At 36.0% G+C, this 17,701-nt stretch overlaps 1 protein-coding gene across 1 annotated transcript; it reads right to left on the bottom strand.

The window, feature by feature from the left end:
- Positions 1-5,033: 5,033 nt before the first annotated feature.
- Positions 5,034-13,734, bottom strand: LOC140669301 (zinc finger protein Elbow). Its single transcript, XM_072899011.1, has 2 exons — positions 13,043-13,734; positions 5,034-10,174 (listed from the first exon to the last, which is right to left on the bottom strand). The coding sequence occupies exons 1-2, from the start codon at positions 13,103-13,105 to the stop codon at positions 8,690-8,692; spliced, it is 1,548 nt and encodes a 515-aa protein (XP_072755112.1). The 5' UTR covers positions 13,106-13,734; the 3' UTR covers positions 5,034-8,689.
- Between the last annotated feature and the right edge of the window lie 3,967 nt (positions 13,735-17,701).

Genomic DNA, 17,701 nt, shown 5'->3' with positions numbered 1-17,701 from the left:
GTGTTAACTATATCCGTAGAAAATAGCTGGGTACCACGGCGACGATCCAAAATTGAATGGAAATAGCTCGGTGCGCGCGGCAAACAAAGAAATCAAAGGACAGTTAGCTTCCCGTTGCGATTCTGTATGCTATCGGTTTTACTCTTCGTTGGCCGCCGTTGCAGCGGGCCAATCCTCACCCTAGTCGAGTCCCGAAGCTTTTTCCGCGGTCGTTATGGGTATTTGTACAACACAATTTATCTCGCCCCGGGGCCACGAGCCACAATAGCAGTCGCGCGACGGCCCCGTCAACTCGACTCGAAGGAAATATCCGTCGTAACAATCGATTACCGGCGAGTGAAAGGAAGAGAAACCATCGGGGTCGAGAAATTCGGCACGTATACACGCACGTATATATCATGCCCTGGCAAAGAGATCTGAAACTTGGACGCACGCTGCGTCATCGGGATTAAATAGACAATTAACTGGCAATATATAGGAAACTCTAAGTACATATATATATATATATATATATATATGTACTCTATATATATAAATATGTACTCTATATATATATATATCTACATATCTACATATATATATTTTTTTTTTATTTTTTTTTTATTTTGAATATCGGAATATTGCGTATTGAATAAAATTGCCAATTATAAAATTATGAAATATATATATTTTTCAAATATATTATAAAATTCTATACATCGACTTGTGCCTCGATAATTTATAATGGTCGAACTATTGCCAATTAAAATACGCGATTGTGTATGTAATATTGTCGCTTGTATGTGTGCGTACAGTTAAAAATTATTGGCGTTCGTTCCTTTACCCCTATTCGACTCTCATATATTTTCCCTTCTCAGTACGGCTAATAATAAATATAATTTTCGCAAATCTCTTGTCTATTACATATATTTCTTCTTCATCCTGAAGATTTACAATTAATCCCGATTTTCCAAATTCTAAAGGCTCTTTCAATATCTTTTCTGTCGGACATTCTGCGTCTGCTTTCATGTTTACACATATCCCAGAGGCCATAAATAAGCCCATGCGACATGGTCGCTCGTACACGGGAAAACTTGACTAATTGCGAGAAACCACCCTGACATCGCTGCTCGTTTCTTTCCGTCGAGATAGCCTCTTCGTGCCACTCCGTCCCCGCCTTTTACGGTCTTGTAATATACAGTTGGAGAGCACAACGCGCGGTTTTTCGTCGACCGTTCATCATTCCGGGACTAATCTCTTCTACTTGGTCTGCGCTGACGCATCGTTTGTCTTGCCCTTACCGTAGCTAGGTAGTCGTATGGCCGGATTTGTCCGTCCCCCGTCCAATCGAATGTCGGACTTTGCTTGCAATTATTCCCTGACCCTTCCAACTTTTTGCTTCCGTTTTATGTGCCACGTGTAACCTAGAAACATATTTCTTTGATTTTCATTATTCCGTTTGACTATTTATGTATTTATAATTCAATTCATTTATTTTAAACGTATTGTTTTTTATGATAATCATGCGATAACGATTGTTTCCTCAAAACTTGTATAATATAGTTAATTAAATAAATGAATTAATCATATATACGCACTGCGCATAAGAACGCTAATGTAATCTTCTATAAATAACTGTTACAATATCGAAAGTACAGATAACTTTCGTGAAATCGGGTCGATTTGTAGAATAGTTTCCGAAGAAGTCCCGTAATAGAGAGAAGGAAAGAGGAGTTGTACGAAATGACGGAGCCTGCGGCCACATAATCTCGTTTAGTGGAGGTAATTGCTTCCTAATCGCGCGCGACCAATCAGCCTAACTGTGTTACGCTATCTAATTCGTTTATGTGGCAATGTTGTATCGGCCTTATCGAAGCACTGGATTACTCGGGTCCTTTTCCGCGCGATTCCCTTCCAAATAATTTGCCCGAATTCCTATTTCGAGTTGTCGATCCGAAGGGTGGTAATCGCTCTGGCGTCAGTATAAATGTATATATATATATATATATATATATATATATATATAGAGTTAATCAGTTTCTACCTTGTTTCTTGTACATCAACTCGTTTCGATTGATTTCCGCTATCTTAATTTTTTGAAAATAAAATTTTTTTTATTGTTTTTAATATTGAAGTTAAATACAACTTAATAATTTTATTTATGAAACAGGCAAGTCGGAAAAAGTTTTAAAAATAGAAAGAGAGAGAGAGAGAGAGAGAGAGAAATTAAATTTTTGAAACAATTTATAATTCACATTTACATTTTGTATATTTTATTTTTTTATGATATTTGAAACTGTTAAACGAAAATCAATATTTCATGAAAAAATACATAACAATTAAACATTTTTTTTTAATATTTATAAAAATTTATGATATCAGCTATTCATATCTCGTATATTCTCAAAATATAACGCATATAATGATTATCTTAGATATGCTCGTAAACAATATATAAATAAAATTTTTTAATAGTAGTAATTTTTGCATTTGTAAATTAATAAATTCAGTTTAATAAGCTAACTCATTTAGTAAGTTTAATTATATTTCGACTATAAAATTTTGAATATAAAAATATGATTCATTAACGATTTTTTGGTAAATCTTATTTTTTTTCGTGATTTAATTCATTTAATTTATTTTGCTACAAAATAAATTAAATGAATTAAATTACGAAAAAAAATGCAAATAAGATTTAACAAAAATCTTATTTTGTTATATTAGCAATAAATATAAAGAATAATGATATATTCAAGTTAAATATAACTACGTATAAAAACAATAGTGCATACATACATATGAAAGATAGTGTAAAAGGCATGAGGAAACCGGTTTGTCGTCCAACGAACGGAAACCATTGAATTCACTGGCGCCAACTAATCGGTTTGAAGCACTCTTTAGTAAGTGCCGCTGCTTTCTTTTACCGCCATCGATGCCTTCCCTGATGCAAAACATTGCCGGAAAAGGACTCTTGACTAGGTACTTGATGTGCAACTTTCTTGTCATGGCCAAGAACAGCACGTTACATAGCTATAGTATAACCGCGGGTATATATTCGACGAGAAATAATAAACATTATGTACATATGTGAGAATTAATACGTTAAAAGAGCCACATTTATTGAACTTTGTGAGATCAATTTTCTTGTGAGGGAACTTTTCGTGAAAGATTTTCTATAATAAAAAAAAAATGTAGATAAAACAAATATTTCGCGGTACTTTCTAAGAAAAAATTGTCAGCGGCTCCAACGAATCGGAACGCGATTTGAAGAAAAGATTTTTTCGTAATATGTTATTTCCTTGTGGTTCGGTTTCATAGTTCCCCAGATCGATAGAAGCTCACGCGCGCGGTTGAAAGGTTGACCACTCATGAATATATTATCCTTTCTAACGAGGTGAATAGGTCAAGTAGATGGAGTCGCAGTGTCTGTCCATAAATCACTCAAAGGGCGAGCGAGATCACGCCACGTGCAAAAGCGCCGTTCAATGCCGCTCGACTTCTCGTGCATCTGCTTCCGCTTTTTATTCCAAACGTCGATGTCTTTTATCCGCAGTAAAAGAGCGCATCTCTTGTTTTATTATTCAACTTGTAAAATTACCGTCAGTTTTGCTTTTTATCACGTATCTATATTCGTACGATATTAAAACGTGTCACATGCGGTGGAAAAACGATAATAACGTGCGACACGTGAATCGGAAATATCGTTTACATTTTTCATGTTTTTTTTTTTTTTTTTCATAGAAAGAATGGAAATTCAGGTTAATATATATATTTATATATATGTGTGTGTGTGTGTGTGTGTGTGTGTGTGTGTGTGTGTGTGTGTGTGTGTATTTATTCGATATATAATGATAGTTGCGCATTTTGCGATTCATAAAGTTGATACATAAATGTTATCTGGTCAGGAATCAATTTAAATAATTTAAGCTTATCGGTGATGGTGGTTGTCGACCATTGTCATCGGGAAATCGATGCTTTTATAGCGTGATAGTCTGTTATATCGGCAAATGATTTATTTCAATGTAGCAACAACGCGATGATTAAGGTCGTGTTTACATTGAAAACGCGAATGTGCTAATATTGATTCGCCGTAATACGACAGAAACGATGACGACCACAATTTGTAATTCTCGCTGGAGCGTTTAACTGAACATTGTTATTTTACGTAGTCGATTAAACGTTAGACGAATTTATATATAGTCGTTGAATGTTTTGTACATGATGAAACAAACGTTTCATAAATTAAATTTCGCGAAAATATATTTTTTAATGTATTGATTTTTAAATTTCAAAAAATTATATACGTGAAAACTAATTTACTCATATAAAGTTTAATATTTATGATAGAAACATTAATTTATACATATACTGTAATTTAGATATCATCAAATATATATAGTCTATTACATATTTAATTATTATAAATAATTAATTATTTAATTATTTTTTTTATTAACGATTTTATATATCTTCAATTTTACTTATTCGATATAAAATTTTAAACGATACTTTAATTAATATAAAAAGCATTTGAAATAAATTTTATGCATAAAAACATAGTATCAATTAAAGAAATATCGTAAATCGTGAGTGATCATTTATTATTATATTAATTATATATTAAAGAAAATGTGTAAAGAGTTGAGACTTTTTTTATATCCTACTAAAAATTCTAAGTTAATCCGAAAAGTTTTGTTGCGGTGATGGTATATATGTATAAATATGATGATAATAAATACGACAAAAATTTTTTTTAAGAAACGATTTGCTGTATTTCGGTTCTAAAAAGAATCAAACTGTGATTAACATAGAGTAACAATGATAGAATAACGACGAGTTGACGTAGATAGTGACACTGTCGCACGCGTGCCAAGTAAATACAAAGCTTTAACCATATTTAAAAACCAGGAATATACAAGTTCAACGTAAGAATTAGAATCGTGAGCAATTTGCGTCGACAATTGTGTAAATGTCTTTCGATCATAACTACAACGTTGCGTTATAATAAAGCTATTTACAAGTTATAGTATCTCGTGTAATAATCACCATTCCTGCTGTTCTTTATCTTATAATGTCATGTACACACAAAGTTCGATGCGCTACGTAATATCGATAGTTACTAAAACTTTGGTTACGCAAAAATAGACGCAGATATATATTTATATATATTTATATATACGTATATATGTATATCCGAACTATTTGCCATCTCATTAGATTTGTTAAAGTTATACGCCTATAAACAAATGTACAATAATTACAAGGGAAGTAGGACATGTGGATATTATAAATAGATACATATATAGTGATTACATTATATATCAATTATTTTTCATAGCCGCAAAAACGGAAAATGCTTCAGTCGAAAGTGATGGAAAAGAAATTGTTGCATCAATTGTACAGTTCTGACATGAATTTCAAACAAATAAAATGTTGAAAAGTATTGCATTTATTGTTGCTTTATTTGCGGTAAGATTTAAATGTTTCTATGCGCAAATAGGAATATTTTTAAAATATTTACAAAAAGGTCAATCACAAAAAAAAAGTACCTAACTCTTTCAATTCAAAATTATATAACATTATATAAATATATGTCTGAAATCATTAATCAATATTAATTATATCAATTACATTTTTGTAAAGAAATAGAACAAAGATATTATTAGTATTACTGGTTTGTATTGTTTCGTTAAAAATAAAATATTAGTTTCATATCAGAAATCATTTGTTTAAGAAATAAAAAGCGATATAAAGTGATAAAAAGATCAATGTCGGTTTTATTCTATCGTAGATACTTCGACTGAAATCCAAATTCAGTTTGAAAAGACTGACTATTCGCAATAATAACACAAATAAGAATATAAATTATTTCAATATGCGTGAAACACACGGAATGTATTTTAAATCATTCTTCTTTTAATGTAAACGAAAGCAACTGTTTTTTTTTAATGCTATCATAAAACCAGCTTTTTTTTTAACAACATAAAACCATTGCAATAGTTTTATGTAGCATGTAGTAAATAATCTTTATATTGATCGTCAAGTGGTTAAATAAATGTCCGACAAAGTATTTGTCTATTCAATTTATGGTTACTTTCATTCGAAATAAAATCTCCGTAATTGCGCGTTCGTTAACAAATTCTAGTCATGCACACATTCGCACGCATATAATCTCTTTCGTGGAAGCGCATCGCGTCGCATTCTCTCTCTCTCTTGCTCTCTCAACTTTCTCACTCAAAAATCACAGTTAAACATTGGTTTTTCGACGTTTGGTGTGGCACTCGTCATCAGATACTGAGAGATACGTTGGACGCAGCAGATGGACAGAGAATAGATGAAGCAATAAAATTTATTCGCGCGTCCCGCAATTTTTAATCGTAAGTTAAAATCTTGCCAGTTGTCTAAAAGAGTTTAACTGATTTAACAGCAATGTGTATTGAATTGCACATATCCAAAAGTACAGCCTGGCCAACGAACATTGCGTTTTAATCTTCCCTCATAATAAATTCATCATTTTTGTTCAAAGTTGATGTGCGATTCGTTCGTTTATACTTGAAGAACCTGGTTAATAGTTCGTAATTGTAAGTTTATAATTAGACATAAATTAACGAGTTGGATTCTCTCCACGCGTTGTGGATGTTGTCTCTATGCTGATCAACTTGGTATGGAAATCACGAGTTCTAAGACAATCAAAACTCGCTTGCCTCGATATATCGCAATATATGTACTTGTGATTCTAGTTGAGTCAACTAGAATAATAAATATAAGAAAATTACGAGTCTGACAATGAGAGAGATAGTGCCGTGGAGCAGACGAAAGCAGCTGATAGCTCTCAGCAAAATAATGCACTAAGGACATTTAAGTCTTGAGCAGCAAAACGTCCGTAACAGCAGAAAGTACAGTAGCTTTGTTATTTCGAAACCAATACAAATATAAATATAAAAAATTCTACATAACATATATACATATCTAAAGAAAAGTTTTTCAAATAGATACAATATTTTATAGAAATATCCATTTCTATGAAATCTATAAAAAAAAAACAAATTTTATATGCGATATATATACACACATATACATATACATAGTTACAATATGAGAACTGTCATTTATCTCTGACAACTTTGACAATGCAATGTCCATCGTGATTTACAATCTTCTAGATTTTTAGTCATATATACATATGTATACATATTAATATGTATATACATATTGATATACAATACACATGTATATATATATATCAAAATGTTCAGGTTATAATAATTTTTAAATGACAAGTTTTTAAAGCTGAAATTAATCAGATAGTCCGAAATTCGCGAGACATTTTGTACAATAACGAAAAATAAAAGTGTCTTCTAGTTATCATTCTTATTCTAGATATTGAGTTTTTTTTCTATTATTGAAATCACTTTTTAACTTTGTCTTCTTTATACATGGATAAATTATGTATTGAATATTGTGATACTAATAATAATAGTAATGTAAAAGTCTCAAAAGATATTGATATTAAAACGCGATGTGATCGCATTGTCAAAACTGTCAGAGATAAATAACGTGTCTCAAATTGCAGCCATGTATGTGCGTGTATATCATGCATTCTTTTTAATAAATGAATCTTATAAAAATAGATATTTTTATAAAATCTATTTCAAAAACTCTTTTATTTTAACTCTTATTATTTATATCTTAATCCTAGTATCTCAAAATAATTTTTGTTTCGTAAAATTAATAAAATAAAACTAATATAAAAATTAATAAAATTAAAACTAATATAAACATAAAAAAATAACCAAACAATTTAAAGTAAAATAAAAATTTTTGTTCAAATTATAAACAAAATATTTATATTAGACGTTTTTACAATCTTTACAAAGAACGCCAAGTTTTATAGAAATTTTTTAAAGAATTAAAAAAAATATTTAATCCTTATTTAATCTTGATTCTTGTCAAGTGATTAATGAAAACAAATACAAGCAAAAATGCTGCTCGTTACATGTCATATATTACTCGGACGTTGCTGAGCGAGAATTAATCATCCTGAATGCAGTTCGAATGCAATGCAATTTTGACAAAAATAGATTATTATTCCTGTAAAGAGAGCTGAGGTAGGGATACGCAGCCATTTTATTTTAATTTTTTAACCTCCCGAAAGACTGGAGATACAACAACTTACTCTCTATTAAAAGAAAACAATTGTTGTGAAGTGAAACTTTGAAGTGAATATTTATTAAAAATTCTAATATTCTCAACTTAATAATTGTTAAACAGTTTACCCTATCTACGAAATATAGCTATATCAAAATCTCGGCTGCGTCAACATGGAAACACTAGCGATTTGCGCCTAACAACAAGTAGAAGGTGTCGTTTCGCGTGTACACGTTATTCAATCTTTTAAATTCTATGCTGAATTTTCAATTACAAGGTAAAAAAAGGCTTAGCGTATAACTTGCGGAAGACGCAGATCATCGCAGAGAGTAATGGAAAAAAACCAAAAAGATCCTACCGCGCCTTGATATCCGCTCGATAACTTCAGACCCTTTCCGTTAACGAGACTCCGTAAATACGTAAGAAGCATCACGCCCACGTATCAAGAACACGTGACACTCTACGTTTACGTGCTCGACGTCGTAGAGAAATCACAGCTCGCCGGTCAACTCACCTCGCAAGCGTTTGGCTCACGAGTAGCTCGTTACTGAGTGCCGAGAACTCATTGATGCAATCCGGAGGCGGCTCCTAGACGTGGTCCGTAGATAGAGTACGGCGAGAAATAGGGCGGTAGTCCAGCGGTCGCGTGCGGATGCGGCGGCGGTGGTGGCGGTAGCGGCAGGCCCAACGACGACAAAGACGGCGGTAACAGCGGCGAGGGTTTTCCGTACGGGTGATAACGCGCGGTGGCGAGCGGGCTCAAGGGTGGCGTGGGATAAGACCTAGCGAATAGAGGATGGGTCGGGGGTAATCCGACCGGAGGCGATAATAGGGACAAGGCGGCGGCCGCGCTCGCGGGATCGGTCGCGCCGCTCGTCGACACGCTCGTGTGACTCCTGAGATGCTGCAGCAATTCCTCCGACGTGGCGAATCTCTTGCCGCAGTACGCAGTGTCGCCCGCGATCCAGTTACACACGTAGGGTAGCTGCGTGCCGGCGGCCAACGCGGCGAGCTGCGCGTGCGCGTAAACCGCGCCGGCCGCACCGAGCGGTCCATAAGGCGAGACGCTGCCGGGTTTGTGATCGCACTGGGCGCATCCGGCTGGACAGGAACCCGGTGTCGCGCCGCCGCCCGCCACCACCGACGCCAATTTTCCATTGGCGATACTGGCGACGGCCGCGGTGGTCGCTACGGAGCTCGACAGTAGGTGCGAATTCAGTTGGCAGCCGGTGCAGTAGGGATCGCGGCATATCGGCATCAGGCTGTCCGCCGGTCCACCCGTCGTTTTCAGTCGCGCGTAGCTCAGATAAGGATTAGCGGCTACGAGACCGTTCTTCAGGGCGGCGTGATGTTGAGACATGAGCGAGCTTGCCATCACGTCGATGGGTAATTGATTGGGACTGTAACCCAAGTAGGCGGCGGTCGAAGCCGGTAGACTGACGCCCGGCTTGAACGTGCCCAATGGCAGATCCTTGATGGATGGATCGGTCATCGCGAGAACGCCGGCGGGACTGTAGGCGGGCTTCGCTTGTAACGAGGGGCTACTGACTGTTGGTTGACTCGTAGTAGCTTCCGCTGTGCTCGACGGTACCAAGGGCGCTGAACTTCTCGAGGCTGGCGAGTCCCGCGCGACCTCGCCGTTTGGCGTCGCGCTTTTTCTACCTTGCGGCGTGACTGCGCGCGTTGACGCGGCGCTCTGATTGCTAGGGCATCGTTTGCCACCGCTGCCAGGTGTTCGGGATCGACCGGAAGTCGAGTGACTCGACGACGATCGCGGCTCGTCCGGGCTGGATGCCTTTTCGCGTCCCAGGCAAGATTCGTATGGTTTGAAACTGGTTTTCGTGGATTCGATCGTTGGCGTTGGCACTGTCACCGACACTGTCACCGTCGGCGACGACTTTTCGCGAGATTGCTCCGCGGTCTTGGATGATCTGTTACTCGATGATTTGTCCAAGGAACTTAGCAGCGTTTTGTTGGACGGTGGATCTGCTCCTATCTGGCTGCAGGTCTGGGCGAGCAGCGCGAGTGGACTTTTCTTTGCATCTAACTGAAATCAGAATGCAAGAAATATTAAATCAAACTCGTATTTATTATGTCTCATTTCCGTAATGTCTCTTGGGGCGAGATGTTTATATTGAATAATGGTAAAAAGTAAAAAGCTTTTACATTTTGTTAGTCTTCTATCGGATTATCGAACAAAAATTTCCTTTTGAATATTCATCAATATCCATGGAACGTAGAAATTTTTTATACACAAAAATGTGGATCGCGTGCAATCTTTGCAATTTCTATTTAAAACAACATGCGCTGTGTAAATTAAATGTATCATATATGTGCATTTACAAGCTCATTATCGTTTAAAACTGAACTAGTTATTAAAATAAAAAAACTTACATTTCTCAACAAAACAATTTTTAAAAATCGAATAAAATAAGTTTAGATTAATATTTATTAATATACAAAACTTTTTTGCGTATTACGGACAATGTTATAATCATATTAATATTAATTAACTATATATCGGTTTCGAGTCTAATCGAGGTTCTTTCGAATATAAAATCTCAGAGTGATTTTCTATCAATAGTTACGCGCTGCAATATTCAATCTGACAATTCTCGAAACTTGGCGCGTGTCGCGTCTGGGTGGAGGCAAGTCCAATTAATGACGCGCAAACCGCAATCTATAACGCCACGTCACTCTCTCGCCGAATGAAAAGTGACGTGAATAAAGGGTGCGTCGGACACACTTATCCGCCAGAGTGTATGCTTGATTTGATTATCGAGAATATTTTTAGGCCCGCCATATTTTCAGATTTTGTCTAATACAATCTGTCTACGTCGAAACTGAATTATTCCTACGTCCTATATTAAATACGATGCGGTATAATAATTTATTTAATACTTATGAAATTATAAATAATCTCTTTATTTCGTGATAAAAGTTCACCGGTTAATACAAAAGAGATACAAATGCGCGTGCGTATATAATTCTCAAGAATCTGAAATACGACGCGTCAGCGTAGAACGTCGTTGATAATTATCCGCGCGGATTGTTTGTTTTTTTTTTTCTTTTTTTCTTTTTTCTTTTTTTTTTTTTGCAAGCACGAGATGCATCGGAGGATATACTCAATATGCAATTGGCCGATACAGACGTCATTAACGTGTAAGTGCGGGAATTTAATATCGGCGCCTTCGCGCATCTTCCGACTCGGAGGCGGTCACGATGATGCACTCGGTATAATTAACGTATAGAGAAGCGATATTTCTCGTCGACTGATACGTCCACCGAACAGATGTTCCGCCGTAATTAAAATGCAACGATCATGCAACACTAATCCGCCGCTCACGGCCGGTCGGTACTAATGGCGCGACGCCGACAGATATTAATGCCGTGAATTGCAACAGGCCATTACGGCAACGCGAGGCTATATATTAATTGCGCTCGTGAAAGTTAACGGGAACGTTCGAACGTAATATTTTAATCCGCTAATGCCACCCGCCGGCTTTTGATTGTCGCGACTAATTTATGCCCCTCGTGACATGACGTCTTCCTTTTTGTCGCATTACGTGACTTCTAGCGAAATCCTTTGGATCCTTTTTTTTTTTTTTTTTTTTTTTTACTTTCGGAACTTTTTATACAAATGCCGCTTTCTAAAAATATTAACAGAGTTGTGGAAAAATAAAACAAACTGTTTTATAGAAAGATTCCAAATGTGTTGAAGAATCGTCGAATGTTTTACTATGTGTGAATGTTCCATTATGTGTATGTACATACAAGCTATATTTATATATTACGTGTCTGCATTCACAAGGCGTATATAAATTACCGATTTTTTTATTTTCTTTGCGAGAGATAAAGAAATAATTAAACTTTATATAATTAATTATGTAAATAAATACATGTTTGAAATAGAGAAATTTGATTTACTAAGTGTAAATATAAATATCCACTATTAATGCAGCTGACTATACCAGATATCCAAGAGTCGATCGAACTCTCTATTCCACTTGCTTTTCCATCTCATCCCTCGCGTGTAACAATCAGCATTGTATTACCAAATCGCGTTTTGATTTATGACGCGCGTAAATCAGCGCGACGCATGCCGAGACTTTGCCAACACTCGCTGTCCCCAAAATAGTTTACAGGAGTCCGGAATATAAAACGCGACGCGCATGTTTCCCGTCGGGATTAACGAAACGACGACAGACGACGTTAATGAGCCGCTGGGAAAGATACTTTCAAACGAAACTTATTCATAGGCGACATTTTAAATATGTCTCCAGTTGGATTTAATAACATTATTCGTTATATACACAACATATCTATATATATATATAAAAGATTATACCAGACTAGAATTAATTTCGTAATCATTACATCATTTTCCCAACATTCAATATTTGTGAAACACAAGACAATGAAATTATCAATTCTTTCTCGCCTTAATATTATATCTGTAATTTCTTAAATTATTTATTTTTATATAAAATTATCTATATCGACGTATATGTATGTGTGTGTGTAGATGATATAATTTTTAATATCTAAACTTTATATATAAATATACATATATATAAAATCTTTTTTTCACTCTGATATACAAAATAAATATTTCCTGGAAAATCTACGCTTATTATACATATATATATATATATATATATATATATTTTTTTTTTTTTTTTCGAAATACTCAAGGTGACAAAAACAACATTTTTAGTACCTTGTAATTTTGCAGCATTTTAAAATGTATAACTATCATGTATACTAACAATAAGAAATATCGGTCGTTAAATACAAAGACTTTCATCGTTGAATGATACGAGTCTCGACGAATCGTTAACTCGAGACGTAAAGGGGAATAGAAGATTTCGCAAATAGCGACGTAGGAAGAGAAACGAAAAGTGGTAAGACTAACCGTAGTAGGTAGCGGCGTGAGGTATTCAGGACGGAGATACTGATTCGCGCTGGACGTCAGCATCTTTTGCGGTCGATCCTCGCTCGCGCCGTCGGTTGCACACTCGACGAAAGCACCACTTTTTCTACCACACTCTCGGGCTCATCGGCGAAACTAATTCCGAGGAATTCGTCGCACTTTCTTTCCTCTCTCTCTCTCTCTTATTATATCCGTCGCAGCAACGAAACAGTGGTATCACTCGCGAACGAAGCCATGCATGAGGCTGCACTTTCGATAACGAATAGCACTCACTCGCTCTCTTGACGAGCGAGACGAAATAACAAAGAAGAAGAAGTCGTCGAGGCACACCGCGACAACGGGTAACATCCGCTTTGACGGGCGACAAAAAAAGAAAAAAAGAAAACGAGTCGCGTTACACGAACAACCGTACGAACGTATGTAATGATACAAGTCGACACGATGAGGCTCGACTCGCAACTGAATCGCTCGCCGCAGTCGACGTGGAGCGCGGTTGCCCTTCTCGTCGCTCAAACCCTCACCATTCCGCCGTTCAGCTGACTTCCCCTACCGTACACCGCAGATTCGCGCTCCCCCGGGGAGCATCTTCCCCTTCCTTGCGCCTCGGCTCCGCGACAACATCGTAGATGTGCCCCTCTCCTCGGCCTCGGTCCTCGGTTGCCGGACGGTGTATCGCGACTACGACGCGCGGAACGACACGAAACACCACGAGCGGCAGCGACTAACCAATGCGGGCGAAAGAGGCGAACGCAAAGGTGACGGCGACAGCGACGGCGACGGCGACGGCGACGGCGGCGGCCGCCGTAGCGACACGGTGGTCGTTGTCGGTTCGCGCTACGCCGACACTTTTGCCGGGTGCGAGCGACCCGGCCAACGACGTGTCAACTGGCGCGGGGTGCCCTCTCGCGACTCCCACCACGACCCTGCACATCGCTCAGGGAGTTCTCGTATACCACGTACCGCTAGTTCGTACTGTTACCTCTCCAACGTTCATCGGTATCGTTGCCGTTGACATTGTTAAAGAGGTACGGATGCCACCGTATCCGATGTATAACGTCCGGCACCTGCACGATATCATGATACGCGGCGCGCGATTGTGCGAAATGATAAGGCTTACGTATGAGATTGTTGAATTTCTAATCGTTAAATTGCTCGTATGAATTGCTGATTCTTAGGAAATTACGCGCTTAGTGTTTCCAGATACATTGTCGTAAAAATAAAATATTGCCACGCGACAAACTAGATTATACGATTTATACGTTTCTTAAAAATCGAATTAAATTTTTTTTATCGTTCATATTTCGATATAAGCTACTACATGCAAATAAATTTTATTTTTTATTGGTACGTACGTTTGTTATTTTTTGGCGTAGCTTAATTTTAGTTTATAACAAATGTTTTTGGTAAAGTTAGTATAAATTTTTTTTTAATAAATAATCCTTGGCTGACTCAATAAAGTCAATTCAAAGGAAGAGAGAAAGAGAGAGAGAGAGAGAGAGAGATGTTTTTGACAAAGTTAGTATTAATTTTTCTTTAATAAATGATTCTTAGTTGATTCAAATAAAGTAATAAAATTAAAAGAAGAGGAAGAAAAATAGTAATGAAAAATCACTTATATCGTGTACAAGCTCACGTATTTCAACATATCGAATCCTAGTGCGTAAAATAATAAAGTATTGAACAATATAATATACGAATAAGTAGAGCGTGAACGAGTGTAATCATCTTATGCACTTAAACGCAGCCTTTGTTCGTGCATTGACGACGATACACTCTCTTACGCTTGAGATCTAATATACGTTAGCATCCATTCAGGCGTTATAAAACTATCCACAATAAAAAGATGCCCGAACAGGTATAGAATGTGGAAGATATCTCTCTCTCTCTCTCTCTCTCTCTCTCTCTCTCTCTCTCTCTCTCTCTCTCTCTCTCTCTCTCTCTCTCTCTCTCTCTCTTCCTACCATTTTTTAGCGCAGTTGTAAACAAGGGTGTTAAATGACTAAAGAATAGAATGTCCCTAGTAAGTAAAGGCCTTCGAACTAACAATAAGTACTTAAGTAACATAAATCTACATTTTCTTCGAAAGAAAAATATTTATAGCTTTATGACAACTACAAATTATAATTACACTCATGTGTCAACACCTACGTTTGAAATCGCCGACAAAGGAAAAGAAAATACTTGGAGTAAGTTTCATATTAGCTGAATGGTACCATTTTTCAAATCCTGTCATTTAACAAAATGCTTGAACATAAAGTATTTCGACAATCTTTACAATCAACATATTGTTACGTATTTCTTATAAAGAATAAAAAGTAATAAAAAAAAAATTGATAAAAAATAAGTTGTCTTGTATCTTTCAAAAATTCTTTAAAATCTAAATTATACACGCGTCAGCTTACATGCAAAAAAACTGTTCACATATTTATCAGCAATTCAGTTCCCTTTGTAAATGTAAAACGTTCTATCTACAGTGAACGACGCATTGGAATGGCTTTTTATATTCACGACACGTGGATGAAATTTAATACCGAAATAAATTTAATGCGAAAACGTTTAAAACGCTTGCACGGCACGAGGTCTAATGCATATTGTAACGATTAATGAATTCGACTAAAATGGATTGAAGTGGTAATGGCAGTGGTGTATGTTGGCGGATACGGATGCGTTAGCGATGCATCGAAATGCATATCAATTGTTTCATGGAAATTCGAGTGTCAATTCCTCTCATTACTATTCGCAAAATTATAGGATTGTGTTGCGTTCACCATGATTGTGTGTTGTGCCACGTAGGAGAGGTGATTTACGTAATTCGTATTGATTATTGAATCCTACATTATCGTGTAACCTGATTTAATTTGGTACTTTAATTAAACGCTCTAAGAGAAGACTACTTGCATAATATTAACATGGAATTTGGAAAAGATACAGCCAGTGATATAGAACGTGACGCAGCGATAATAACCAAGGCATCAATTTACATCACAAATTGGTACTAAAAGAACATGGTTTGAAAAATTTTAATCGAGCAAAAGAACGATCGATTAAAAGTTTTAATTGAGTCTGAAATATGTATCAAATTATATGGAAATATCTCATATAAATTAAGCATACAAACATATGTAGCACGAGTATCTTTAAATAAAGGTATAGATCTGTCTCATTTCATTTACAATAAAAAAAATTATATATATATATATATATATATATATATATATATATATATATATATATATATATATATATATATATATGTATAATGAAATGACAGAGTTATATCTTTATTAAAAGAATCTGTGTTATTAGATCGACTTGAGGACGAGTCGTTGAAGAAAGTGTGTGTATATATTTTCTTTAACGTAGATTTATGTTGATTTTTTTTAACAGGATGCATCTAAATATGTGAACATAATATCGTAATAAATTCACGTTTTAATGCGTAAATATCACGAAATTTGTAATTTCTTGTGAGCAGCTGCTACGCTAGTAAGAAATACTGGATCACTTGTTACTCATTTCACTACCCTCCTTCAACGGCTCGTCGTCGTCGGGCTGTTCTGATGTCACAGATAATACAAGACACTCTTGCCAGGCTCCTTCAGTCGGCGCCACATAAACACGTCGTCCTCGTCTGTTGAGCCAAGTAGGGGAAGAGGCTCGGATAATTATACACCGCTCTCATCTCTCACCAAAGCGTATCCTCTAACTAGCGCTAATAACGCCGCTAATGCTCTTCCGTGGAAACTGTTCGTATCTAACAACCGGCCGGAACGTCGCCGGCAGGAAGATAAGATAGAAATAGCGTTGGGATATTGTCCGGGTTTCTTTCGGATGGGAAAACATTGACCGAGAATTGTGCAATACGTATCTATTAGCGAACCATTAGCCTTTAGTTAATTTTTTACAGCAACATTTTGAGTTTGATACGTAATGAAATTATTTCTTTGAAATCTATTTATTTTATCAACGTTTTTTTTTCTATAATTTTTAATATCTCGACGAGCTTTATTATTTTTTTTTGCAATTCTGTAACAAATTTATTTTCATTAAAATTGTGTAATATTCAAAATATTTTTTCATAATATGCAGGTATAATTATAATTTATATTTTTTATATTTATTTTATTGTAAATATAACTTGTAAAATTTTTACAAAAATATCATTTTGAGAGCTGATTTAAATAGTAACTTGTTAAAGATACTTGATATAAAAATTTTTTAATCTGTTAATCTAATTTTTAATGCTTTAACAATTAACTACGTATAAACATAGATATTTGCTTTATAAAATAATTTTATTTTTCTATATATATATATATACGGTCTGACCTGACCCGCTTACGATGACTGAAATATCTCAAAACGAAGATATTTTACGACAATTATATGCTCAACACTTTAGTGTAATATTAGACATTAGGTCATACATTTCGTTTTTCTTATACGAAATGATGTAGACGGAATTCGCATGACGTTTATACTCAGAAGCTGTAGTTAAGGCGTACGGCACATGGTTTGTGCGAACATTATCGTTATCAGTCTTCGGTAATAACAGACTGCGCAGCGCGTTGCGCGCAATTACATGAACGATTTATAGGTTTTCGTCACGCAGTTCTACTTCCTCTGACTTCTTAATGAATG

Source organism: Anoplolepis gracilipes, chromosome 9 (assembly GCF_047496725.1).
Source record: "Anoplolepis gracilipes chromosome 9, ASM4749672v1, whole genome shotgun sequence".
In the NCBI taxonomy this organism is placed as follows: domain Eukaryota; kingdom Metazoa; phylum Arthropoda; class Insecta; order Hymenoptera; family Formicidae; genus Anoplolepis; species Anoplolepis gracilipes.
Note: the sequence above shows the minus strand (reverse complement) of the source record. Positions and strands in the feature narration are given on the sequence as shown.